This window comes from Acromyrmex echinatior, chromosome 4 (assembly GCF_024713525.1).
Source record: "Acromyrmex echinatior isolate Ae372 chromosome 4, ASM2471352v2, whole genome shotgun sequence".
Taxonomy (NCBI): Eukaryota; Metazoa; Arthropoda; class Insecta; order Hymenoptera; family Formicidae; genus Acromyrmex; species Acromyrmex echinatior.
Genome location: NC_141855.1, coordinates 472,725 through 500,309, shown reverse-complemented (window position 1 = coordinate 500,309; position 27,585 = coordinate 472,725). Strand labels below are relative to the sequence as shown.

Sequence of the window (27,585 nt, the reverse complement as noted above, 5' to 3'; positions counted from 1 at the left end):
AAGAAATACGGTAATTCTGGTGGGGGAGGTGGCGCGCTGATTGCAGAGCAATTCCGTAGTCTCTCGTCGGTGTTCCCTCGCCCTTCTCCTCCCTCGCCTTTGTCTGCATGGTGCCGCAGCGGGGTAGACCTCGTGGTGGATTCGAGCTCTCCGACTCGGCCATATTGGATAGTGAATGACTCCGTTACACAGGGGCTCAAGAGTAGCCGTGAAACCTTCGCAAGATCCTCGACGCCGTGAGGATACCGAGACAAGATGGAAAACGAGTACACAGTTACGGTCACGAACAAGTTCCTGCTGGCGCTCGATGAGAGCGAGGATCCTCTGGAGGTGCTAAAAGTGCGCGAGCAAGAGAAGGAAGCCAAGAAAAAGGAGAGGATCTCGGAGAAGGAGAACAAGACCAAGCAGCAGCAGCAGCAACATCAGCAACAGCAACAACAGCAGCAACAGCAGCAGCAGCAGCAACAGCAGCAGCAGCCGCAGGATGGTCAAAAGACCGCCAACAACAAGACGCAGAAGAGCCGCGTGATCAAGGACGCCCAGCAGCCACCGTCGAAGGCGCAGGAAACTAAAAAGGATCAAGGTTAGCCCTCCCCCCGGCACCTCGTCATCTCGTCTCGTTTCGTTTCGTCTCGTGTCGTGTGCGCGTTATGGCCGTCGGTCTCCCATGTGCTTGCCGATTTTACGCCGATCTTCCTCGCGATGATCCCCTCGTCACCCGCCTCCCCGATCGATCGACTCCACGGTGACTCGGAATTCCCTAGCTGCGAATGAAGTCAAAAGTGTCGTACCTTTCGCGAAAGCGATCGCGCGTCGGCTACCAAATTTTCTAAAAATGATTTGTTCGCCTTAAAAATAGGCCCGCGCGTGCCGAATTCCGCGACCGTCTTGTCCGTTTCATGTGTCCCTACGCGGGGATACCGGCACACCATTCAACGCTAAATTCGTGTGCGAGCATGTCGGATATGCGTCTTTTGTGGCTATATCTCCTTAGAGTTTATCTAGCTATCATGGGATCGTATGATCGTATATCGGGCTTCTATTGCTCTGTAAGTGATATCTCTGTATGTGATATCAAATTTATGAATAACATATGTAGATACGTATAACGTTCGTGATCATTGAACATATCTTACGTCCATTGTCTGCATGCTCGTGTGTTGACCGTTTTATTTTTAAAACACATTTTTTAAAAAAATGTAAAAGGATATGGAATACGCATTTTGGATTTTTTTTCCCTAACCAAAGTTTCTCGTGTAATTAGATTGCATGGCTCTTATTAATAAATTATATTTTGCCCCTTTTTTTTCAAGATACATAAATGTATTTCTTTTTTATGTATTTTAAATTAATTTAAGAAGTTGTTCAATTTTACCGGTCGACCGTCTTTATATTTATCTAATTGATTGTGTTATACCTGTTTCCATCAATTTTGATTCGACTTACTCTTTGTCTTTCTTCTAATTCTTAAAATTGGAAAAAAGATGAATAAAACCTGCAGCACCCGATGCTTGTTTTTCTGCTAGATTCCTAGCTGGATTAAAATCTTTCCGTCGTATTGACTGCGTCATTTTGTATCGTCAGTGTCAGCATCGTAGCTAATATAGTAGCAAAAATTTATTCTAGCTAGCAATCCAGCAAGGAAACAAGCATCATGTGCCACTTGCTTAAGTTAAAACTGAGATTAAAGTTAATCTAAATTGGTGGAAATGGAATTAAGAGGCATTTCAAACAAATGCCAATTAAAATTCTCTTGCTGGAAAGTAATATTTATTTATGCAAAATAATTATATTTGTATGCTTTATGTTAATGTTTTCAGCCGATAAGAAATCTGCTCAATCAAGAGCAAGTGGAGGTGACCGGAACGTCAAGTTCTCCGGGGAATCTCGGGAGGAGCGCAACAATAGGCGCAACCGAGAAGACGGAGAGAGGACACTCCGAGGACAAGGAGAGTTTAGACGGGGACCTCCTAGGTTAGTTTCAAGATAAGATATTAAGATAATCGATTATATTATAGAAATCGTATTATCAAATCATGTTTTAGCAATATATTTTGTATTAAAATATTCATCAAATTCAAATATTTCATTCATATATAAATAATAAAATATTTTTTAGCAATTAAAGTACGATGTTTGTTCGCATAATGTAACAGAATTGCAATTGGAACAAAGTTACTATATTTCATGTAAATATATTCAAGATAGATACAGTTCGTATTTTTAATTTTCTAGTCTTCGGTTTATTTTTGTTTCTATCACTGTAAATTCGTGTTGTTATCTGCTCAAAATATCTTTTATTAGCTTTATATAAAACACTGAGATCGAACTCTGATCTTTATATTGACAAGCAAGTACTTTATCACCATGTCATTTAATGTCTCGAGTTTGTCTTTTAAAAAAGGAGATATAGGGTGCTTTAATGACACAAGTCGATACAAACATTCTATCTCTCTTGGCGTTTCATGAATAATGAAGACAAGACAATACTTGTGTCAACTTGTGTCATCAAATGGAAAATACCTACAGTTTCAAAAACATACTCATGTGCGCGCAATGTATATGTTAGATACGTCAACATGATGCAAATAATTTAATGAATAATGAATTTTATATATTTATATTTTATATATATATATATACATATACACACACACGCGCGCGCGCGCGCGCGCGTGTGTGTGTGTGTGTGTGTGTGTGTGTGTGTGTGCAGTAAGAGCGAGATATAGAAACGCATATTCAGATTTATTAATATTCACAATTCTTCAAATTTTTGGACTTTAAATTTTTTTTCGCAATTGTAGCACTTGTAGCAATTACATATTCCGTTTCATTTCAGCGAAGGCCGCGAGACACGCGAGTTCCGAAACTCAAGCGAGACTCAACGTGGAGAATATGGCGAGCGCCGTGGCCGCGGCGGTATGCGGGGTATGGGTCGCGGACGTGGTGGCCCTCGTGGACGCGGTGGCTTTGATAATCGCGGCAAACGCGAGTTTGATCGTCAGTCCGGTTCTGATAAAACGTAAGTATCAAAATACGCATGCACACATACAAAGAGACATTACATTCGAATATCTCTATGTAAATAATGCTTGCCTCGATGTGCACACTGTATCAATGTTGTTGTTACGTTCGAATCTTTTTCAGAGCACCGACAATGCAGTCTATGTTCTCTTTCACTCTGCTTTGTATTTGTATTTTTACACTTAATTTCATTATTTCTTTCTAGTTGTGATACTTTACTTTTGTGTTACACGGGACGGTAAATACTTACAATAATTCGAATACTTTTTTTTTACATTTATTATAACTTATTACATAATCATATAAATAAGTAGGAATATAAATCGGTAGGAATGATAATTTCTCGACAGAAGCATTTGTAATGAGGCACGCATTAATTATATAACAGTATAATGCTATATAGCTTGATCAGTGTACCATAATTTAAAACCTATTTCACATTTGTCTATTAACAGTGGAATTAAACCAGTGGATAAAAAAGATGGTGCTGGCAGCCATAATTGGGGTACTCATAATGACGAAATAGAGTAAGTAATTCAAGGTAGTTCAAATTTCTTACAACAGCTTTTGAACAAAAAACAAAATATGATATATCTTGACCTTTATTTTTTCTTGTTTTTTTTTTTAGAGAGAGCCTGAATCAAGATAGTCAAGATTGGGCCAATGATAAGCCGGATACCGATCCTCAAGCACCGACCGAAGTTAAGAATGGAGAAACAACTACGGATGCGACTGTTGAGGAGAAACCGGTCGAGGAAGAGACGCGCGAGCTCACCCTTGACGAATGGAAAGCTCTGCGGAATAATAGAGCAAAGCCTCAATATAATTTGCGAAAGGCTGGCGAGGGTGAGGATCTGTCGCGTTGGAAGAAGATGTACGCTCTTGAGAGAAAGAAGGAGGGTAACGAAGAAGAGGAAGACGAGGAGGAGGAATATGACGCAGCCGCGGAATATCCTCAGCGCGTTGGCAGGCAAAAACGTGTCTTAGGCATTGAGATCCAGTTCAGTGATTCACGACGCGGTTCTGGCGGTCGCGGTCGAGGTGGTCGCGGTCGTGGCGATCGCATGAACGGACGTGGATTTGGAAATCGTAGTGCTCCCAGGGACGGTGATGGGACACGCGTGAGTATTTGTATTATATATATATATATACACATTTAAAGCTTTTAACATTTTTAAATTATGAAGCAATTTTTCGAAAAAAGAGAAAGAACGTAAAAATAATATATATACCTTTTGCTTGCAGTCGCAGAATGAACAGAGGTCACCGCGAAGTCGCCAGAACGCTCCGAAGGTAGATGACGAGAATGACTTTCCTTCCTTGGGATAGGTAGCTTCATCTGTTGATACTATACAACATCCCACCATTACCATCACCATCAGTACATTTACTACAGATAAAGCTACACTAACTAAAACAAAATATTACTATCGAGAATCTTGCGTTAGTGATAATAACATTATTAATGCATAATACAGTACACCGTTACAGAAATGAGATACGTAATATTGTCTAAAAATTCCTCTCGTGACCTGAACGTCACAATTACGTATTGGCATATAATCGTACACATGAAAAGTTGCATGATGTATGAAGGAAAAAAAACAAATAGATAACGATCCTTTTTTGTACTTGTGGGAAGCCATTTGTCTGTAACTAGTCCGAGACACACGCCAACGGACAAACGATTTGTGGAGAGTGGAGCATATAGTCTCTTGTTAATAATTTCAAATCCATAATGATGACAGGAAGAGTATACAGAAGATTAAGAGAGAGAGAGAGAGAGAGAAAAAAAAAGGGAGAGAGAGAGTTTAAGCGGACCAGCAAGCGTTGTGGAGTATATACTTCAAGTTACAGTTTCAATCTGCTTAAATCCGAATCGAAGACAATTGCCGAAAGGAGGGGAAATTTTTGCTGTACACAAAAGCGGAACGTGGGCTGCGGTATCGATCTCAATCTCGATGTCGCGTTAAAAGGCCTAAAGGAGGCTGGATGTAGCATCGATACGCGCGCGAACATGTATAATATCTCTTTTTAGGCGTAAATTTTAAAACGCACTTTCTGTTTTATAAGTTTTATACGATTTGTGGAAAAGAAGAATCCTTCCTTGTAACACACATATACCGGCGGGTTTGATTACTTGCCATGCGTAAGATGTAAGAAACTTTTAACAGGGAGGGTAGATTTCTATTTAAGAAGACGCATCCTAAATAAATCATCTACTTAGAACATGCTAAGTTTGACATATATACATATATATGCATATATATGTATGTATATGTATATGTATATGTATACATAGAGAGAGAGAGACTTCCCTTTTGAAGATGTAGTCGATCTTGTGCGAAGTTAACATTTAATATCTTGAACACACATTGACACAGTTTTAGGTAATATATATATATATAAACACATGGATATGTATACATATATGTATTCTATTATAAATCGAAAGAAGTGAGAAACGTGATACGCAGAGAGGGAAGACGGAACGAATGAGTACTCACATATTATTATGTTACACTTATGCGTTCTCATATTCTTAATTACAAACTAATATTAGTTATTTACTATATTTGTTATAAAATTTAAAAAATTATCGCAGCCAAAAGATTCACCTCATATCCATCATAGAGACGGAAAAAAAAAAGAAAAACAGAAAAACGTTATGAAGCTCTTTGCAGCTTAGATATATGTGTAAATAACATTTACAATAATAAATTGTAACGATGATCGGACACTTTGAGCTCGATTAACTTCATCAGTCAGATAAGATTATTCTAAGCAGGTTCTTTCTCTTGTTTGCACATCTGTACAGAAAAAAAAACGTAAGTACAAAAGTATACTATTTTAAATGTCGCGAAAAGGAAAAAAAAGGATCCGAATCTGAGAAAAAAACTAACTCTCATTGAGACGTGTTATGCTAATAAAGTTGTAAATGTAATAATTTTATTGTAATTTCTTCTCGTAATTAACAATAACTATCATTCCTTGCACGACTAATCAAAAGATAATCGATTTGATATAGCCTGTTTCGCAGTCGTTTCGTTTTTTTTAAATTGTCGCCACAGCCTCCGAATGCTATTTCAATCGTACGAAGTTAACTTAGTATTGCTCAGTTAGCTTCTTCGGTTTAAGTTGGCTGCTTAGCTAAGTGAGATACCTTAATTTTTTACTTTACAAATCGCGTATATATAAATACACATGTTTTATTAAATTTCATATAATATTTAGATCAATCACGGATATACGATTATATTTACTAAAATATCAGATGTATTGATGGAATTGAAGCGTGGATTTTTCGGCAGAACGTGAAGTGAGCTACAATCATCTTACTATGGGAGGGAAAGCACTTCGTTCAGCTTCATCGTTCTATATCTGCAGAATGATACGGTTCAGACGCGAATATCGCGATGAATACGTGCGCATATCGAGATACACAGATAAATACATGGTACTTCACTTACCCCCCCCCCCCCTTCCCCAGAAAAATCACAAATTTCCTTAATAAAGAATATTGGGACTTGACTAAAAACATTAATGATCGGTGAAAATTTATAAATAGTTCCTGTAGTACAAGAAATTTCATCCGAGCTTGAACTTTGGAAACGCAGGTGGAAACTCATCGAGTAATCTCCAACATTACGTTAACGAACTTTGTAACAAAAAATTATTTCGACATTTTTTAGGATTAAAAATAATTTCAAAGTCTTAAACTAATTGCGAGGAAGTATCATCGTTGACTCCATGGAAGTATCTGTAAACAAAAAGAAAAGTTCGAGACATTTTATTTATATATATATATATATATATATATATATATATACACAATGTACGCGCAGAATACGTGCACGCGTCGCGGAAGCGAGAGAGAAGACGAAAGAATGAAGGAAAGAAGAGGTAGGTAGATAGGTAGGTAAAGAGGCACTCGGAGAGCAAGTAGAATCCGACTCGTTGGATTCGCGATAAGAGCGAGGGAGAAGCCGCGAGAGAGGAACGAGGTGGAGGGAGAGAGTGAGACGGAAAAGCAGCGCATGCCGTACTGGCGTACACTGGAGTACTCCATAGCCACGGCCCCCGACTCGCGCCTCTAAACTTGTGCAGCGGCTCTGTGTCGGACGAATTTTAATGGCGGCTGATCCCGACTCGGCCGTTTGTAGTGTTGTGTTGTGAGGCGACACGAACGGCCGCTTGGCGCTTCGCGCGGCGCCGACTTATGGTAGCGAAACAGGACGCGAGCCATTCAGCCATCGCGGATCATCATCCGTCGGCGATACCTCGTCCCCGGGCGGTGCTGGTGCTGTGCCAGTGCGTGTGCGGCGACGGCAGTGGCAGTGGCAGCAACAGCGATAGTCAGTTCGTGGTGGCGACCAGTACCTATCTAAGCGAGCCGGGACGGGAGCCTCCTCCATCCGCGAGCGAGCATGCCGCACATTCGCGATGTGCCGTAGCGATCACGGCCACGCAATTGTTCGAGCACCATTCCCGCAGCGTGTATCCGCGACGTACGACTGCGAAGACGCGCAGCGAGCAAGGTAAATTCGCCTAGCCTAGTCGAGTCGAATAAGTCGCTTTGAGTCTGTCCGAGTTCCGAGTTCTGAGTCGACGGCAAGAGATACGTGGTGGCGGCCCTGGCGTCTCGCCCGATATCAGCTTGTGTGCTTGTGTGTCGCGTCTCGCGCGTAATCGGCCCTTTCCACCTTTCGGACCTCGATCTTGCTCGATCCTACTCGATGATCCTCATCTACGGCTCTTTGTGACTATTCCCGTCCTCGTTTTCCCGTCGTCGAATCGGGATTCTCTCGGCGTAACGACCGCGGGATCCCTAATTCGTCATCGCGGCCGTGTTTTGGTAGTCGATGTGATCGTGACGGGAATGGAAAGAAGAGATGGTGGAGAGGGAGGGGCGACGGAACGGGGTTGGTGGAGAGTATCCTTGCCTTTGTGCGAAGACAGTGGCCTTAGCTGTCAAGTGCAGCTACGTTGGTCACGCTAATGAAGGGCGGTACGTGCTAACCCGAAATGCGTGGAGCCATCTGCCTCTCGCCGTTATGCTTCTTCATTGTTAAAAAGGCTCGGCAGCCCTTTTTTTACGCTCCTCGGTGGTCGTCGATGAAGAAGCCTTTCGAACGGAAACGCGTTGCCAGCGTGTACGCATCGTGCGGCACTCGATTGGCATCTTATCGAGACGCTACTAATATTCACCGTAGCGTTTCATCGCGATTGATAGTTTTTTCTAACGCATCGCGTATAGATTTTAATAAAGTCGCTGCTGTTCGTTTTTTTAAGGTTATTTCGGGAATCTATGTCCAGTGTAGAGTTCCGCTCAGTGTATTACCGTTAGTTTTTATTTTCGAAATTTGAGGTTGGAGTATGTTTCCAGGTATAATAGTGCAGATTTAATGAAATTACCTTGCGCGCGTCGAGATTAGTTGTAAAATGAATAAAAATATACGAGTTATTATAATATGAAGATACCTAACACGCTCTGAATAGTTAATGTCTCGCGTGATACAGGGTGCTTTCTAGCAAGACACAGTGTAACGCAAGTGAATCATTGATCTTTGTTGTCAACGTTAAACAATAGGTCTGTTTGCGTCGCTCGTGCCTTTTGTATTCAGAATCTTCTCTTTCTCTCTTCAGTGCCTAACAATATCTCTGTTTTAAGTGCAAAAATTTTCTTAAACAATGCAAACAGACCTAAAGATGAACTAATAACTTGTGGATTTTTAGAATAAGTTATTACCTAAGCCTTAAGTCCAAAATGGTAAGAAATTGATCAGCCACAGTCAAATGTGAGAAAAATAATCAACCATTTTTTACGACTTAAAACTTAGTCTTAGCTATAGCTTAGCCTTAGATAATGGCTTATTATACTGTGTTTATACTGTGTTTCTTGCTAGAAAGCATCAAAAACTTATTCGTTCCCATTTGATATAATTTATTCATAATGTTTCAGAGGTACCAGACAATGATCGGCATGTCGGTGCCTGCATTCAAGTATAACTGGTAGTATTGTGTATAACACTGGCTCACTACCAGCAGCAGGGCACGTACCCTGACACTACACCTTTTACATTTCCTCTCCTAGACCTGCATACGCACTGACGCACACGCAACGCGTGTGCGCACGTGCTTTGTCAGCTGTCGCGTACACACCATGAGATTCCTGGGATTTACCCAGTCATTTCCCAAATCACCTACAGTGACGCATCTACAAGTGCCGCTGCCACCGCTCCTTCATCGATTATCCTTCTCATCCATGTCCATTGTCACATGGTTCCTAGTGATATTGGCGACTGCAGCAATAGATACTCCCGCTAGTACCGTACCACCGATACAGGACAACAAATCCCCTCATATAATAGCGCAGTTCCCCGCGGGAAATGGACAGCAATATGGACATTTTTCCTTGGACGCCAATGCAACTAGAGAGGGAGCTTTGAGATTTAATCATCTTGCTATAGATCCTTCCTCTGGAAGGCTCTATGGAGCCGCGATCAACAGACTTTTTCAACTCGATTCAAATCTCAGATTGGAGGAATATGTCTCAACAGGTCAGTTTTTTAATAATTTCAAACAAAGTATCTTTTAAGATATAATGTGAATACACAACAAATAAGAAATAAAGAAATAAATAGAAAAATCTAAATGGTCAAGCTAGATTTTTAATGCTTAAATAATTCAGTGTGAATTTACATACTACGTATTCAATCCTGAAAATTTGGTTGTTTAGTTATTTCTTTACATAATATATTAGATATTTATAAGATGAATAATCAATCTCTTCTTATTCTAGGACCGAGACTGGACAATCCTCAATGTCATGCAACAGGTTGCATGGCAAGAGACATACCTACTTCTTTAATGGATAATGTGAACAAACTCCTAATCGCCGATGTTAAGTCGCAGATGTTAATCGCCTGTGGCTCCCTTCTTCAAGGGGCTTGCGAAAAGTACCAAATGTCCAACATATCCATTAAGCCGGAGTTTATTCCTCATAGCGTGGCTGCCAACGATGAGAATTCGTCCACGTACGCTTTTATCGGGCCTGAAAAATACAATCCATGGGAACAGACGAACATACTCTATGTGGGAACGACGTTCACTAACAAAGGGGATTATCGTCACGACGTGCCCGCCATCTCCAGCAGAAATCTAGACAACCTGGAGTTCGCAGAGTACACGTTCAATAAACAATCGATCGTGTACATCGACGTCAAGTATCGGGATCACTTTCTGGTGAAATATGTGTACGGGTTCAACGCGAGCGACTACGCGTACTTTGTTCTGGTACAGAAGCAGTCGTATCTGCCGGAGCAAGAGGAACTGGGATACATCTCCAGGCTGGCGCGAAGTTGCATAAGCGATCCGAATTACGACAGTTACACCGAAGTGACTCTGCAGTGTACAGTCGATTTGGGGGACGGAAAGCAACATCATTACAATTTGGTGCAGGACGCAAAGGTAGCGGCAGCGGGCAGTGATCTGGCCATGCAACTTGGTATCTCTGTCGGCGATCCCGTATTCGTTTCTGTATTTTCGCCTAGCAGAGGCATCACGAACGAGCCTCTATCACGTTCGGCGGTTTGCATCTACAGTCTACAAGACATCGAGACCAAGTTCAATGAAAATATTCATATGTGCTTCAATGGCAGCATTAAGTATCGAAATATGGGTTACGTCAGCGGTCCTATACAAGACGGAAAGTGTCCTACTGCTGGTGTAAGTAAATCTATAGGAAAGATAAAATAAACGTTGGAAACGTATATTTTGTTATTTTCTACATTAATTGTATTACTTTATTTTGCAGACTACAGGAAATATTCTTAACTTCTGTGAGGTGGGATTGAAAATTTCGGGCGTATCACCAATCACGGGCCAAGCTATATTACATTTTCCTGACACGTTCATTAGTTCAGTAACCATTGCCAACACCGAGAGTCACACTGTCGCATTTTTCGGCACGAATGATGGTGTTCTCAAGAAGGTCTTACTGTCTGGAGTTGAAGCGTTTGTCTATGAAAGTGTTACGATTGATAAAGGACAAAAGTTATTGCCTGACACGCTGATTTCACCAGACGGCGAATATATCTATGTATTATCCAACTCGAAGATATCAAAGGTCAAAGTGGAGCATTGCAATGGTTATACCAATTGCAGCAGTTGTCTCGATGCGAAAGATCCTTACTGCGGCTGGTGCTCTTTAGAAAAGAGGTAAATTAATTATTGTACATAACACTTTGTATACATAAATTTTTAATTCCTTACTTTCTAAATATTTTGGAGCGGAATCTCACTTTAAAGAATGAAAATTGAACTAATCTTGAAAAAGAGTAATTCAATTTTTAATCTTTAAGAGTAAGTTTCCACTTTTCAGAGTAAGATTCTAAAAGTTTTAGAGAGTATAAACATAAATTTTTTTTATCTTATTATATAGTTATATAAAATGAAGTGAATATTTTTTGCTTACAGATGTACTGTGAGAGGAGATTGTCAAAAAGCAAGTCACAGTAGTCCACGATGGTTATCTCTGGGCACGGGTCAACAGTGCATCGATTTCGAACAGGTTCTACCCGACCGTATGCCCATTAATCAGATGACCACGGTGCAATTAACAATTAGAACTTTGCCGGAATTACCAACAGGCGCTAATTACAAGTGCGTTTTTGGTAACGCTGAGCCAATAGATGCGCTGATGACTGGTTTCGGACTGTCCTGTCCTACACCACCCGTCGTAGAGAGACCCAGCATTCCCGAGGGTGCCGATCATGTACTCGTACCGCTGTCTGTACGATCGAGTGAAACGAACAAAGATTTCGTTTCACGTAACTTTGCGTTTTTCGATTGTTCGAGACACACTGTGTGTACCGAGTGCGTAAAGTCGCAATGGGCGTGTAGCTGGTGCGTCTATGACAACAAATGCACCCACAATACTAGTTGTCAGGGCATTATATCGGGGGAAAACGTAAGTTTTATCTAATTTTTTAAATTTATTTTTCGTCTAGATACATATCCGTCTATCATAATTTATATTAGTAGAATTACATGCTCTGATACTATAATAAATATTTTTTTTGTCTTTTAGCAAAATCAAGCTAATCTTGCCGCGCACGGCGCGCAATACTGTCCGAGATTCATGGAACGCAAGGAGCCATTGATGCTGCCAAACAGTGTGCCTAAGGAGATAGTGCTCGAAGTGGAGAACCTGCCACATCCGCAAGTGGGCCACAGTGGATTCCAATGCATTGTCAGCATCGAAGGTGCCAATCTGAAGGTACAAGCTCGGGTGGATAGCAGTCGTTTCATCGTGTGTGACAAGACTGTATATTCTTATGAGGAGGTCAGCGGCGAATACGAAGCCGAAGTGACTGTTGTCTGGAACACGAATCATCACGTGGACAAGACCACGATAATTTTATACAAGTGCGAAGTGCTCGGCTCACATCGTGAACATGCGGACTGTTCTTTGTGCGTGACACGAGACGCTCGATTTGAGTGCACTTGGTGCGGGAATAGTTGCGTATATCGGCATTCGTGTCTACAATCACCGTTTACCGAATGTCCAAAACCTCGAATAGACATGATCAAGCCACTTAGTGGACCGATCGAGGGCGGTACGCTGGTGACGATCGAGGGTAGCAATCTTGGGCTGAAAGAGAGTGACGTAGAGGGTAAGATACACATTGGCAACACTCCGTGCACCCTGGTTGATTACGAGGTGTCGGTGCGTATTGTTTGCCGCACCGGTCGGCACGAGGCCACGGATGCAGCGTCCGTCGTGGTTGGAAACGACGCCGGATACACGGAGAGCGCGGTGCTGTTTAATTATAAGGACATACGTTTATCGGGTGTGTATCCGTCGGTCGGACCGCAGAGCGGTGGCACGCAATTGGCTATTACTGGTAAGTATCTTAACATCGGTAGTACGATATCAGCATATCTGGATGAGCTGCCATGCCACGTGAATGCGACCCAAGCGAGTAGCACAAGGCTAACTTGCGTGACCAGTAAGTCGGGTCGCGTTAGACGAATTCACAGGCTAACACTGAGCATCGATGGTGCTAATCGCACTTTGATGGATAATCCGTACAATTACACTCACGATCCGACCATCATGGAAATCAAACCTCTGAGGAGCTTTGCCTCGGGTGGTCGTATGATCACCGTACACGGCACAAACTTAGATACCATTCAGAAACCCGAAATGGAGGTTTACTTCGATAACGAGCAATTGCCGGTGAACAGAACCGTTTGCACCGTCCTGAATCCTACGCAAATGGAATGTCCAAGTCCGAGCGTCGCTAAAAGGTTCGTCTCGATCCGACGCAGTGAACGTTCGGCGACTACCAGTACTCTAGGTACTTCATCGCCGCATTCGTTGAGATTAAAGGAATCTCAGCTATCTCTTAAGATCGCTTTTATCATGGATAACGTAGAAAGCGTTAGGGACTTGGAGAAGCAAAGTCTCCGTAATCGACTACTTTACGTCGAGGATCCAACATTCTTTCCGTTTCCACGAAACGTCAAGCTGTACAAGGGGGACACGCTGGTGATCGAGGGCGAGAATCTCAATTATGCCAGCGATGAATCCGACGTAAATGTCACCGTGGGTATCATGCCTTGCAATGTAACATCGCTGGCTCTTACGCAATTGGTCTGCACACCGCCGGATCAACAGCCCGCTGACACAGACGAACTTGGTATTAAAACTGAAAGTGGATTACCCCTGGTAGTGGTACGAGTCGGTCGCAGTTTACGCTTTCCCATCGGTTATTTGCGTTATGAAGTCATCAAATCTTACCCAATACCGCCAGAAGCAATCGCCGGTATCGCCGCCGGCACCTTCGGCCTCATCTTTCTGTTCGTCCTGGTGCTGGTGATATACCGTCGTAAAAGTACGCAAGCAGAACGGGAATACAAGCGCATACAGATACAAATGGATACGCTTGAGAGTAATGTCCGCATGGAGTGCAAACAGGCATTTGCGGAACTGCAAACTGATATGACGGACTTGACCGCGGATCTCGAATCATCGGGTATACCCACTCTTGATCATAAAAACTATATTATGAAAGTGTTTTTCCCCGGGGTGATAGATCATCCCATATTGAACGACCCGCGTTCGCGTAGCAACATCTCGCGCACCAACTATGATGCAGCAATGATACAGTTCGAGCAGCTCGTCAACAATAAATACTTTGTATTGACATTCATAGAGACCTTGGAAGCTCAGAAGGATTTTAATATCAGAGACAAAGTGAATGTCGCTTCCTTACTCATGGTTGTCCTAATGGGTAAAATGGAATATGCCACGGATATACTGATGAATTTATTATTGAGACTAATCGATAAAGCAGTAAACACAAAGCATCCGCAACTTATGTTAAGAAGAACAGAATCTGTGGTGGAGAAAATGTTAACGAATTGGATGGCGCTTTGTATGTACAACTATCTAAAAGACTATGCCGGCTCATCCTTGTTCCTACTGTTCAAGGCGATTAAGCATCAGATAGAGAAAGGACCAGTGGATGTAATAACGCACGATGCGAGATATTCTCTCTCCGAAGAGAGACTCCTCCGTGAGCAGATCGAACACACGATCGTCACGTTGCACGTAGTGCAAGACGATCTCGACGAAAAGATACAGTGTAAGGTCCTAGACTGCGATACTATAAGCCAGGTAAAGTCAAAGATTCTCGACGCGCTATACAAGAATACTCCGTTTTCGTTGAGGCCGTCCGTACATGACGTTGATTTAGAGTGGCGGCATGGTCGTGGTGGTCACCTGACCCTTCAGGATGAGGATCTCACGACCAAATGTTGTGGCGAGTGGAAGAAGATAAACACGCTGGCACACTATGGCGTCAAGGAGTCAGCGGTGATGTCGTTGATTCCCCGACAGAACGATGGCTTCTCGGTGGCGTGTAAACCGCCCTGCCACAATTGCAAGCCTTCGCATTATCACCCGCAGCAGCAGCCATCAATTCATCCGCACCATCAGCCGTCACATCATCATCTACATCGACACTCAAATCACTGTTCGTCCACGCATCTTCCATCCACGCCCAATCACGGGCTGATCACTCCTGTAATGTACAATCATCCCGTGAGCGGCCTGTACTTCGACTCCCAACACTCGCCGCCCATTATAACGGCGAATGGTGACGTCGAGAGCGCCCATGGCGGCAATCAGCGATTGTATCATCTGGTGAGGCCTATCGAAGATGTACATTATCCGCCCGGCTTAGGCTTTACTGGAAGCAGCAAACACCACCATCCCGAGCGAACGCACAAGGCGATTCCGGAAATATTCCTGACGCGATTGCTATCGACGAAGGGCACTGTACAAAAGTTTGTCGACGATTTTTTAAACACTATACTGACCGCTAACGAGGCATTGCCTAGCGCGGTTAAGTGGTTGTTCGATCTTCTCGATGAGGCTGCCAAGCAGCATGGCATCGTCGATCCGGAAGTGGCGCACGCGTGGAAGTCAAACAGCCTGCCGCTTCGGTTCTGGGTTAACTTTATCAAGAATCCAGATTTTATGTTTGACATCAATAAGTCTACGACAGTGGACTCGAGTCTCTCCGTGATCGCGCAGACGTTCATGGACTCGTGCTCGATGACGGAACACAGACTGGGCAAGGACTCGCCGTCTAACAAGCTGCTCTTCGCCAAGGACATACCGCATTATCGCGAGAAAGTGGGTCGATTCTATACAGATGTGCAAAGACTGCCGCAGATCACTGATCAGGAGATGTCTAGTGCCATGCAGCAACTGAGCGCATCTCACGCCAACGAGTTCGATGTGATCGCGGCGCTGAAAGAACTCTACATCTATGTCAGCAAGTATTATGAACAAGTGAGTAATTTGCTCAATTGGAAACGGTCGCCTCATCATTTTCTCATTTTGGATATGAAATGAAATGTAACAATGTTTATAAAATAAAAATGTTCTTTTCAGATCCTAGAGGCCTTGGAGACAGATGCGGGCTGTCGCAAACTACACCTAGCTCATAGACTAGAAAACGTAGCGTACACGCTCGAGGGAGAAGAGACCAGTGCCTGCTGACATACCCTCCTCACTTCCATCCCAGGACCCGTCAACCTCTCCAGAAATTCTGACTAGTGCCTCCACTTCATGCATCAGCTACACCTCGTTACATATGTACAAATATTACACATTGAAACACACCGTGTGAATAACAATGCCGTAAAAAAGATACACGCGATTTCGTTAGGGCTAGTCAGGCGATAGGTCACGGGATAGACAGTCCTCGTGGTAGTATTTTACCGTCTTTACATGTTGGCCATACCGAAATACGCTTGTAAACATGTATGGATATTGGTAGGCAATGTACGCGTCTCTGATCCTTAAATCACGACGCTGGACAGACGCCTATTAAATCTTCTTAGAAAATGAGTAAAATATTTATATATGAATCTCGTCGAATTCGTACGAACTTCAATTCCTAAGATATTTTTTCGCGGGTGATTATTGTTATCGTAGTGTAAGCGAGAGATTTCGTTGTCTTATATAATACTAAGTTATTTTAAACTTTCTACTCTATTTTACAACGTTGCGTTTATAACGTCGTAGCATTTTCTCTGTCGAGACTCCTTTGAGGATCCGAGACGTGGATCGGTGCAAATACTTATTAGGGAAAAAAAATTTAAAGTGTAAATTTTATGGCCGATCTGATATCTATACGTGTGTACGTAAGTACGGAATACATAACATAAAGTAAAAGTAACATGTCTAATGGTAAGTGAGAGAAAGCCATAGTGTCCACCAGACTGTCTGTACGAGAGCGACGTACGGCAGCGCGTAGTCTGTGATCCGAACACGAGTGGCTATGCCTATTATCTTCATTATGATATATATATAATTATTAATATGTTATATATATACATAAAAAATATATATAAAGCAAAGAATCATGCGCAACACACCTCCACGGATTGTAGTGAGCTAGTTAGAGAGGGACTATATGTATTATAAGTTGAGGGTTACGTACCCTTATAATTCAGAGACAGAGTAACAGATAATATTAAATTAAGGCGATTAAAGTAACGTTAACAAAAATTTAAGAGTTAAAAGTTATAAGAGCAGCTCAGTCTACTCTAGGCCTATCTACGTATATCGTCTAACGTCGAACGAAGAAATCGTTTTTCTTTTATTTTTATCTTTTGTTTTGCTTCTGAGTCTCTCTATATCCGCTATACGTGGTAGTTTACGAAGTGCGAATAATTTTTTAGAAAGGCCATTTTGTGGAGCATCTAAAATTTTATCTTCCATTGTACGTATTATTATATTATTGTGTTATTATTATTATTATATTATCGACGGTTATTAATTATTATTTCTCTATTATCTATATATATAATGCTGCCTATTAATTATGATTATTAGATTATTAGATTATTAAGTGTAACAGATGCAAAACGAAACGGACCTTTTTACATTATATCGTGTTGCGAGACTATTATAGACTGTTTTGAAATCGTGCTGAAGAAAAAAAGTTTTGTATTCACTGATATACTCTGGCCGAGATTTACGTGCTATTGTCGCAATAGGTTTTAACAGACACTCGTCGTGGCACAACGACACACAGTATTCTTCAAAGGATCTGACTTACTTTTTAGTTAATATAAGACTGGTAATTTTTTTTAACTCGCATTTTTGTCTTTTTTTTTTTCTCTCTTAAAACATCTTTCAACGACCTTCGCGTTTTGTAGTACCGGTGGAAAATAAGATTATTGTATTCGGCACGCACTGCCAAGTTTTTTCGAGTTGTGCACTTTTACAACTGTCGATCCGTTCAAAGCCAATGTAGAAAACTCGTCGTTCAATCGAAGCGCAACGAAGATTGATCGGTGAGTCATCGGTGTAGGTCCAGGGAGGCTGGGGACGTGCTCATACTCTTGTACTTAATACGCCGCGCGTCGTAATTTCAATTATATTCCAGGTCCCCAGGCTCCCCGCGTTTGCGACCATTCGACAACCTGTATCTCTTTCTCTCTATTATACATGTGTATCGTATTTATTTATATTACGAGAAACAAAACTGGAGCTCGCGATCGCGGATGTACGTCAATCTGTGCTAACTGTAAGTTTTTTTTTTTTTTACACTTCGTCGTATATACTTCGTCTCTCTTTGTAATCGGATCGTATAAATACCGTATTCGCGTGTCTGTTTCTGATTTTACGCGGATATACGTCTCTTACGTATGTATGTGTGCCATCTGTTTCGACGCGGTGAGAGATTTGTTTGCCTCAGCTGCCCCTGAAAATAGGTATATGCGCGGTAATAGTTCTATTATCGGGTCCTGCCAGAAAGAGCGGTCGTCGCGATCGATTTCACACGATGTCGTTAATTATTTACTTAGATCCCCCGACCTCGCACGAGGCGAGCGAATTTAGTACCGCTTGATTCAGTCTTCCTCCTCTCCCCCTCTCCCCCCCCCCCGGACGGGATTAACCAAGATTTCGTTGGGTTCGGTTTTCCCCGACATTGATTATCGTGCAAACGTAATTTCGTATACATTTTCTACGTATGTAACTTAACATTCGCAGAGGTGCCATCATTTCCGTCTGCAACACCCCCGAATTCAACACCCCCCCGTACAGTATACAATATTTATATGTATATCCCACCGCTCGCGAAACGCACGCGATTATATTTCCATTCGAGTTCGGTACACGCAGATTGGATGCGGACATTCACAATAGAGCTCTTTTCCGAATAACGAATTTCGAACCGGTATCGAAATCCGCGCGAGCAGGATAACGAAAGTACTCTTGTATGAACAATTGAAATTGTACCATGGGCGAGAGACGGTGCGACGGGTTTGCACTTCGCTCGTCCTGCGTTGAAAGTATCGTAAACTTTTCGGTTTCCATTTTACACTAACGATGTATAAGCCGTCATACTTATTTAATAAAAAGACACAAACATATATTTAAGAATTATATATATTATATATATATATGTATATGTGAATAAGAGAATTGAGTGTGGACTGAAGAGTGAACCAAGAAATAAGCTGGGAAAAATGTCTGGTTGGATTAATTAGAATTTTAATGGACGATCTGAATTTTCTGATTAAATCTACTGGAATTCTAATAGAGATTGACACAATTTTAGTGATATGTGTCTCTTCCTAATGTAGATTAACTTTAATCTCGAAAAATTTGCTCTTTTTCTAATTCTTAGAATTAAAAAAAGATAAAAGTAAATTAAATCAAAATTAAAATTAATTTGCATTGGTATTCTGTACAATTTTTAGAGTGAAATCTCTCTTGTATCAGTTTTTATTAATGTAGTTTAATTTTAATCTCGGTTTAACTAGCTCTTCATTTTTTTTAGTCCTAAGAATTAAAAAAGGATCAGGAATAAATTAAATCGAGATTAAAATTAATCTATATTAATGGAAATATTAAGGATTGAAAATTGAGCCTCTTTTTGACTGGCTCAATTTTCACTCTTTAGAGTGAAGTTCCACTTCAAAGAATTTAGAGAACAGAAACGGACAATAATCAGAATCTAGTTCGTCCATTTTCAACCAGACATTTTTGCAGTGAGAATATCGTAGCTGTGATCAGCTGCGATTGCGAACTTGTCACGGATGATCCGATTAACACAAGCACTGCCGTTAACGTTGTTCGGAGGAAATACAACGACAGAATTGCCGTCGCTATATACCGAGTCCTATACGTGACAAACGTCCTTCGTAAATTGTTAATAATGTATACACAGCCTTCTGATTTCGTTTATTGTCACTGCCATGTTTCGCATTTAAAAAGCGAGAGGCTCGAGTCGCCCCGCCAAATCGTTCACAGAGGCGAGATTTTCCCTCGTTGTCTTATCATAGAAAAAAACCGAAGGAGAGAAATCCCTCATAAAAATTTAATAATAGTACTGGCCAATTAATCACTTACTCGAGTATCGAAAGTATCGTTAAAGATACTTTCAATGTTCTCTAATTCTTTGGAGTGGAATCTCACTCTAAAGAATAAATTAAACTAGTCTTAGAGAAGAGTGGTCAATTTTCTTTAAAAGTGATGGACTTTCTACAATAAGTCGTTAGTAATAAATTAGAAGTCAGGGACAAGTTTTAAGCGAGAGAGTCAGTAATATATTATAAAGCAACAATAAATCAGTAATCAGTGAGAGATGGCCAAATTCCATTTTTTTATTATTTGAAACTTAGATGCATTGATTATCGCGCTATTATTTACCTTCACTTACCCGTAGTTGCAATTCATTGTTAAAATCTAGATTACGTTATGACTAATCACATAGTATATTGTTATTTGAAAACTACCATTATTCTGATTGAACTGAAATATTGTTACATAACGATCTATAATTATAATTTATTATGTAAATTTCCTAAAAAATTATAACTTATTCTAACTTGTCACTAATATGATATGAGTGGGGACTAATAGCTTATTGTAAAAAAAAAACCCAGATTTCAGTCTTCAGAGTGAGAGTTACTCTTAAAGTTTTAGAGAGTACTTAAATTAATTGGCTAATACTAGTAATCAATTTCTACAAGGGACCGTCAATGAAATTGCAATTGTGTGAATGTCCGATTGTGTCTCTCGCTATTCTAATGGCACGTTAAATATGTTCATAACAGTAGGCGCGTTTAACGTTTAAATATGCAGCGTTAATACGGGCGTTCCTCTTTGCGTCTTTTCGAATATATTGCGTTGTACAGATTGACGTACATGGAGACACGCTCGTGCGCATGATTCGTGTGTGTGTATGTGTGTGTGTGTACATGTATATACATATATGTACACATACACACATATACACAACAGACGCGTATATGTCTCGTCGCTATTATCGGGTGCCAGTTGGCCTCCCGACAGGCGCGGGACGTTTTTATTTCCGTAAAATTCAGTTGGAGAATACTCTCGTGCAACATATATAAAATATATGTCAAGCACAACGATAGAATCCATATAACGTCACCCTATTACTTTGCGAACGTACAGGTGCTTACAGCTCTGCCGCGCTGTTGGGATAAGAAAGAAAAAAAATGTCGACAGCATTTATCTATCCGTTTCTCGCATCAAGAGAATACCGCTTCTTAATTTCCACCTAGTGTGTTACGAGCGTTGTGGTAAAAATAAACGAGATAGTAAGCAAAGGGCAAATATATGTGTTTGTGTGTGTATATATGTATCGGAGGAGAGCGAACGGTGAAATATTGACGCCACCTCTATACGCGATGTCCGCTGAATATTTTATTAAAACGCCGGCTATAAAGGTGGAGGACCGTGTGAGCGTCTTAAAATAAATACCAAGAAAGCACGCGGCAGAGCTTCCCAGCGGGCCGTACGATCGGAAGTCGACTCCATCCATCTGAAAAGCTTGTCAATTCTGCATTCAACGTTTATAATTAATAACGTAACGGACTGAGAAGAGGCGATTCGTGGCGTCCGATGGGGGCGAAATTAGTGTGTCATGCTTCGTAGTATATATATAGATAAATCTGAACACATCGTGTGTCGAGTTAAGATTACTCTTTGTTAAGCTTCGACGAGAGAGAGAAAGAGAGAAAGAGAGAGGATGGAAGGGATGATCCTGATAATTTTTCCCTTTAAGGACATTTCTCTTTTATATTTCTCTGGGAAATCCCAAGTTGAAATAGCGCGTTATTTCAATTGGATCTTTTTTAAATCATTGCTGGGGTAATATATGGATTTTTTCCTAGCAAGAAACACAGTGTAATACAGTGATCATTTCAACTTCAACATTAGCAAACAAGAATGTAATAATTCACTGTATTACACTGGCTGTATTTAGCAGAGAAAGTAGCTTTTTAGCTGGTGTAACTCTTTAATATGATTGATTTATTCATTTAGATCCAGAGAATAATTAAGGGCAAGACCAATAGTTTAGCAGAATGTTTATTTTGCAACTGTTGGAAGTTTTCTTCGCTGAGATAGGACTACTCCTCTAGAGCTAAAAGTATAATCTAATCAACGCGGAGAAAAAAAACTTCCAAGCAAAAAAAGGGTGCTTTCCAACAAAATCATCTTTATTATTTGTCAATGTTAAACGAAGCCGAAATAATCAGTGTTACAGTTTACAATAGGTGATTTCCACTTGATGGGAGTTTTCTATTTAATGACAGAAGTCGGTTCAAACGTTTTTCTATGTTACTGTCTGAATGTCAAGAAAGATAGAATATTTGTGTCGACTTGTGTCATTAAACAGAAAATTCCCACTTTCTTGCTAAAAAACACCATAAACATTCTGTTGAACGCATCCAATTATATTGTAGAATTTCGTAGCAATTATGCCGTTTATCTGCTAAACTTAGCTTTCACTAAGTCACTTGATACTGCAAATGCACATTTGTAATGCCAAGTGGACTGCATCCTGTTTCTTGCTGGAAAGCACACAGTTAAGTAATAATTGACTGATATTGAACAATTGTGTCTTTGTTTTGTTCTAAATGCGTCCTAAACAAAATGTACATCTTTTTAGAAGCGGATTGTTCAAGATTGCAAAAAAGGGACGTTGACCGTTTTGTTACATTGACCAATCTTGATTGCCACTAAAAGATCTACGGAGAAGTGTCTACCCTCTGTTCATTGAGTTAAGCGCAACAATGCTCTTACGGTCGTATGCGCGGGAATGCGTGTATATTGTATTCATGTGTGCGTGTATGTATGTGCAATTTCAACCCCTCACGAGTAGTTCTTTTTCTCTCTTTCTCTCTCTTTCCCTCCATTGTATATAGTACTTCAACCCATCCTCCCCTCCCCTCATCTCGCGCACGAGTAGATTTTAAGTGACACTCGAGAGAACGAAATGATTCTTGCCAAATTCTCGATGGGACGTAGGGACAAATGACTAATTGCATTTAAAACGAAAATCGCAAGAAATATATTGGTATTATAAATGACTGGTATCTCGTTATCTCTTCGTTATTTTTGCCCACCCGCAGTCTCGGCTGTACAAACTTGCTATCAGCCTTACGATTAGGACACGTCTCACGGATTAGGAGCGTGTCCTGTAATTTGAGTCGTTACAACCATTTATCCAAATATCCGCAGAGGGACATGTAAAGAAGATGATCGATCTTCTGTAAGTCAAATGTGTATCTTGAAACGAGATGAATATTATAAATGTGAGCGAATTTACTAGGATTTATAATTTCATTGTCATCAACGTCTACTAAATTTGTTCACTTTTGTAATTTTTATCTCGTTTCAAGGTACACAGTCCTCTCTGGTCCTTCGTGGACTTTGAGATTCAAAATTTTCATCTGGAGAATCTTTGTAAAGAATTTATTGTAATTATACGGGCACATAAAACAGCGCCCGTATAAAATTATCACAGCTCGTTGATGCACTAAGATTTAAATATCATTACTATAAATATATGGATACGCAAAACGTGAACTTTTCGAAAATATTCTATCCAGTCCAAAAGTCGTCAAGTTGTCGTTACGCAAGTCGTTATATTAATTTGGAATTCTTGTATGTCGCAACTAAATCACCTCCGCATTCGCGGATACACGAATTACATGTATATCTTGTATACAGTAGAACCTACTTGGCGCGTGTGTTATAATAGTTTTCCACTGTGCATTTTTGACACTAACATCAATTTTGGCGTCGATATTGTATCGTTGCGCCAATAATAAATTAGCGTACGTGGTACGCGAGTTGATTTCAGTGACGAAAAAATTGTGTATATGCTCTATATATAAATATATATATATATACACATACACACATATATATATATGTATATATATATATATATAATAGTACAATTAACACGCAATCTTGAGATATATATGTGAAGTTTATATAATTTTATCGCTTTCCTTTTATAAATATCTCAATAAAAAGGTATTAAAAAAATGATCTATTGTATATTTACATTAAAACTATCAACACAGACTTGTATTACGAATGATGTTACGTGTGTAATAATTATTAGCGATAGTAATATTATGTCATTATTTTCTACATACTTAATATTTTTGTAATAATAATGCGAAAGCTTAAAGATAACAAATTTACATGGCACGTTTGTACATTTATTAATAAATTGTATAATATGGAATTGTATTTATATAGGCAGTAAGAAATTCAGACATACACAAAGGCCCAATTGTATTAATATCGATTGAATGTAATTCGAGATTAAACTTCAATATAAATACACATTAGTGTGATATCGTCTATTTAGGTTTTCTGTCTTTATCATAAGGGGGACGCGACTCTTACTTTCTCTGGTCTTATGAAAATATATTTATAAAAAATAACAATAAAACCTTCCTTGTTCGTTTTGAAACGTTTTCATGTAAATACATATGCGCTTGCTTAGCGCCGAGACACTACCATGTCTTCAGATCTTGTACATACGCTATGTATTAGAGAGAATATTTTCCCAATCAAAATTCTTAGTGTCGTATATATATAGGATGGTAAATCCAGATTTTACTTGTCAATTACTTTAACAATGGATTGTTTAGTATCTCATAAAAAATAATAATAAAAATTGTAGTCTTTTCGCCCAGATTAACAAAATTAATTACAAAATAATTATAAATTATTTCATATTATTTCTACAAATTACATTACTTATATACGATCTTATTGGTTTGCTATCTTTTTTTTTTACAAGTTAAACAGTTTATTCCACCCCTGATTTTATTTTATATAATAATCCTGATTTATCCTGAGAAGATTTGGCCGAGGATAATGCAGGGGAACTGGATGAAGAGCTCTTTGAACTCGTGGCAGTACTTGTACGTTTGTCCTGCTTAGCTTTCTTCATCATATCTTTCAGTCTTCTATCTGCGCTAATAATATGAATATTTGGTGTCATCTTAGCTCCACTACCTACGATTAACAGTGTTAGTTTAGTGACTAACTTCACACATCAATAAAAATGTACGCTGTACTTACTTGAGCTAGATTTTTTCTGCTCTTTAGATTTGCTTTCTGTTACAGTCTTTGGTGAACTCCTTTCTTTCGAGACCTAAAAATTATAATAATTATAATAACTATAAGAATTCGGTTTTCTCACTGTAGCCATATCGAATTATGATATTAGAAGCAAAAAGTCGTAATTTTTTTATACATAAAAATAAATTTTTATACATGAAATAAATCATTTTTGCCATATGTTTTACACATATTAATATTTGATTTAAAATAATTCTTTTATCTCACATTAATAAATGCACGATTTATTTACATATATCCCATGTTTCTAAAAACTGATCTTATAACAATTGATCAAGATTTACAGACTTATTTGCTAATATTTACAAACTGATGAGATCTTTGATAGATGCTTCACGTATCTATCAAAAAAATGTACGTAGTAACATATCAAAAATTAATTATTTTAACGTATAATGCAAAGAAAAAAATTTCTCATGTCTGTTGTGATAATTTAACATAATTACAGTCAGAAAAAAGGATATTTTTGCAGTAAAAATTCGCATTGACATCAAGGGAGTAAAAGATAATAGAATTATCTTGTTTCAAATTTAACATAAATTCATTAATAGTGACTAATTAATGATAACAATATATTTTTCATGGGTAAACGAAATGATATATAAAATATTCTCAAGAAATTGTAAATGTAGGTGAATACACACACCTGAGACTTTGAACAGTTAGAGCAGTACCACACTTGTTTCGGAACGTTATCTATCTGCGAGTCTAAGATATGTGGAACATGGCACTCTTGATGATACAAAGAATGACATTCTTGACATTCCACGAGCCTATTTCTCGCCCCGACATCCATTCCCTTGCAAATGACACACGTAAGATCATCCTCTAGAATTTCCAACGCTAGCGTATCGTCCGATTGCAGGATGTCTGGTGGAGTGTCACGCGCTGGCAAATTAACTGGGGAGCTGTTCTTACTTGATTTACTCGAATGCTTAGACGAGCTAGAACTCTTACTCTTCTTACTGCTACTACTACTGTGATCGCTCAATACTGGTTCTTCCATCATGTACTGAACAACAATTGATAAATTTAGAACCATTCTTGTTTCATGTTACGGGATAATCATACCTTTTTGTGCAGCACATTGGAGAGCATTTTGGATGGTCCATATTTCTGTTTAATCGCCTCATCTAATAGAGCTCGCAGCTGCTCTGCAGAATCCTTGTTGGTGGAATACAGGAGTCGCAATCCCTGCGTGAATTGAGGATCCAACTCCAACTGAGTCATCTCTTCAGAAACTCAGTTATTCGCTTTCAGCACAATATCAATTTATGTTGCTGCATAAAAATTAATTCAAGTTAACCTCGGTGACAGTCAGGTTATGCTTCGACAAGAATGAAAACTATGTACATATTAAACATAAATATTTCTTATCCATTTATTACTTATCAATTTGCGCGAATATGAATTACGTGAAACCCGTCTTTTTCCTCTCTGTGTAAAAAGTATCGTTCGAAAAAAGGTAAAGTTTACCTTCTTTTGTTTTCACCTTGCACGACCCTCGAGATTTATCTTGTCGAACGGACGGAAATGTACGGTATGCTTGTCTAATATGCGTTTAATTCATTCGCGTAGACTCCGAAGTGATGATCTCGCCAAAAACCTCTGCGATAAAGCCAAATACAATAATATTGACATTTTTTGTTATCCAATTGCCGTGCCGTTCCGTGCTATGAAAATCTCGTTGTAGGTTATCGCTTTTCGAACGACGAGCTTTTCATGAAGCTATAAAAACGAACCAAACAAATTATAAAAATATTTATATGTACTATACAAATCGACGATTTAATTAAACGAAACTTAAAGATATTTGCCTATCAGCCTATAATTGTCAAGTATTGTAACAACGCGCTTCTTTCGTCACATAATAAAACCGTAACTCGCGATTGAACTTCTGTGTGTTTGTTAAATCAAACACACAGAATGTCAGAATATATAATATCTTGAATTACTATATCGAATTTTTTTTAAACTTATACGTTTATGTACATCTCCAAGCATGAAAATAAAATTCGTTCGAAAAAAATTCGACCACGTTAAGATCGAAAGTTACAAATTCATCGACATTCAGGAAGAAATATAAACAAACGCGAATTCGAGATAGATTGATTTGGATCAATAACAAAAGAAACGTTATCAGCAAGTTTTTCTTGCGGGTGAGAATTTGAAAATGCCGCCGGAAGTACGGAACTAATTGCACGACACCTACGGATTCTTTCGCGGTCGACAGGAACTCGAGGAATGCAGAGTGCATCGCCACGCAAGCCCGACGCCCCCCTGCACGCATTCCAGATGATTTAAGAAGATTCCAGAGTAGATCTGGCAAAGCTTCGATTCGTGAATGCGAATTTGAGTGCGAGAAATAAAATCTGGGGGAGCAAAAGCGTCTCCTCTCTGTCTCTCTTTCTCTCTCTCCTCATCGTCTCGCGCAGCGTCGAATACGACGACGACGAGGATGAGGACGAGGATGAGGACGACGGAGTGGACGGAGTAGGAGGAAGGCGATCAAGCAGCGTTGGACAGCGTCGGTCGCCGCC

The 27,585-nt window shown here is 39.8% G+C and overlaps 3 protein-coding genes and 1 long non-coding RNA gene across 9 annotated transcripts; 2 read left to right on the top strand and 2 right to left on the bottom strand.

The window, feature by feature from the left end:
- Positions 1-89: 89 nt before the first annotated feature.
- LOC105147555 (uncharacterized) lies at positions 90-5,971 on the top strand. 2 transcript variants are annotated; one of them, XM_011058653.2, is made up of 6 exons: positions 92-583; positions 1,821-1,974; positions 2,840-3,022; positions 3,480-3,551; positions 3,653-4,145; positions 4,270-5,971. In XM_011058653.2, the coding sequence occupies exons 1-6, from the start codon at positions 256-258 to the stop codon at positions 4,351-4,353; spliced, it is 1,314 nt and encodes a 437-aa protein (XP_011056955.1). In that variant the 5' UTR covers positions 92-255; the 3' UTR covers positions 4,354-5,971. The 2 variants fall into 2 exon arrangements, with proteins under 2 accessions (XP_087262041.1, XP_011056955.1); XM_087405915.1 differs by lacking the exon at positions 3,480-3,551 and having other exon boundaries at positions 90-583.
- LOC147909848 (uncharacterized) lies at positions 5,943-7,544 on the bottom strand. Its single transcript, XR_015545006.1, has 2 exons — positions 7,405-7,544; positions 5,943-6,784 (listed from the first exon to the last, which is right to left on the bottom strand). It is a non-coding gene; the product is annotated as an uncharacterized LOC147909848 (long non-coding RNA).
- On the top strand, positions 7,422-22,965 carry PlexB (plexin B). 4 transcript variants are annotated; one of them, XR_015544999.1, is made up of 8 exons: positions 7,422-7,562; positions 8,987-9,584; positions 9,827-10,752; positions 10,841-11,244; positions 11,503-11,995; positions 12,116-15,892; positions 15,995-21,742; positions 21,917-22,965. XR_015544999.1 is itself a non-coding variant. In XM_011058656.2 (7 exons), the coding sequence occupies exons 2-7, from the start codon at positions 9,188-9,190 to the stop codon at positions 16,100-16,102; spliced, it is 6,105 nt and encodes a 2,034-aa protein (XP_011056958.1). In that variant the 5' UTR covers positions 7,422-7,562; positions 8,987-9,187; the 3' UTR covers positions 16,103-22,965. The 4 variants fall into 4 exon arrangements, 3 of the variants coding, with proteins under 3 accessions (XP_011056958.1, XP_011056959.1, XP_087262017.1); XM_011058656.2 differs by having other exon boundaries at positions 15,995-22,965; XM_011058657.2 differs by lacking the exon at positions 7,422-7,562 and adding an exon at positions 7,944-8,032 and having other exon boundaries at positions 15,995-22,965.
- Positions 22,966-24,185: 1,220 nt separating this feature from the next.
- Positions 24,186-27,560, bottom strand: LOC105147558 (integrator complex subunit 12). 2 transcript variants are annotated; one of them, XM_011058659.2, is made up of 6 exons: positions 27,258-27,560; positions 26,522-26,773; positions 26,117-26,325; positions 25,692-26,057; positions 24,986-25,058; positions 24,186-24,919 (listed from the first exon to the last, which is right to left on the bottom strand). In XM_011058659.2, the coding sequence occupies exons 3-6, from the start codon at positions 26,273-26,275 to the stop codon at positions 24,711-24,713; spliced, it is 807 nt and encodes a 268-aa protein (XP_011056961.1). In that variant the 5' UTR covers positions 26,276-26,325; positions 26,522-26,773; positions 27,258-27,560; the 3' UTR covers positions 24,186-24,710. The 2 variants fall into 2 exon arrangements, with proteins under 2 accessions (XP_011056961.1, XP_011056960.1); XM_011058658.2 differs by lacking the exon at positions 27,258-27,560 and adding an exon at positions 26,863-27,205.
- Between the last annotated feature and the right edge of the window lie 25 nt (positions 27,561-27,585).

What these genes read in the sequence shown, in the direction of transcription:
- LOC105147558 (XM_011058659.2), bottom strand. Translation starts at nt 26,275, where the DNA reads ATGACTCAGTTGGAGTTGGATCCTCAATTCACGCAGGGATTGCGACTC. An exon ending in CTAACTGTTCAAAGTCTCAG is followed by an intron (nt 25,059 to 25,691) that starts GTGTGTGTATTC and finishes TATAATTTTTAG; the next exon opens with GTCTCGAAAGAAAGGAGTTC. An exon ending in GCAGAAAAAATCTAGCTCAA is followed by an intron (nt 24,920 to 24,985) that starts GTAAGTACAGCG and finishes TGTTAATCGTAG; the next exon opens with GTAGTGGAGCTAAGATGACA.
- PlexB (XM_011058656.2), top strand. Translation starts at nt 9,188, where the DNA reads ATGAGATTCCTGGGATTTACCCAGTCATTTCCCAAATCACCTACAGTG. An exon ending in TGGTGCTCTTTAGAAAAGAG is followed by an intron (nt 11,245 to 11,502) that starts GTAAATTAATTA and finishes TTTTGCTTACAG; the next exon opens with ATGTACTGTGAGAGGAGATT. An exon ending in GCATTATATCGGGGGAAAAC is followed by an intron (nt 11,996 to 12,115) that starts GTAAGTTTTATC and finishes TTTGTCTTTTAG; the next exon opens with CAAAATCAAGCTAATCTTGC.
- LOC105147555 (XM_011058653.2), top strand. Translation starts at nt 256, where the DNA reads ATGGAAAACGAGTACACAGTTACGGTCACGAACAAGTTCCTGCTGGCG. An exon ending in GGAAACTAAAAAGGATCAAG is followed by an intron (nt 584 to 1,820) that starts GTTAGCCCTCCC and finishes TAATGTTTTCAG; the next exon opens with CCGATAAGAAATCTGCTCAA. An exon ending in ACTCATAATGACGAAATAGA is followed by an intron (nt 3,552 to 3,652) that starts GTAAGTAATTCA and finishes TTTTTTTTTTAG; the next exon opens with AGAGAGCCTGAATCAAGATA.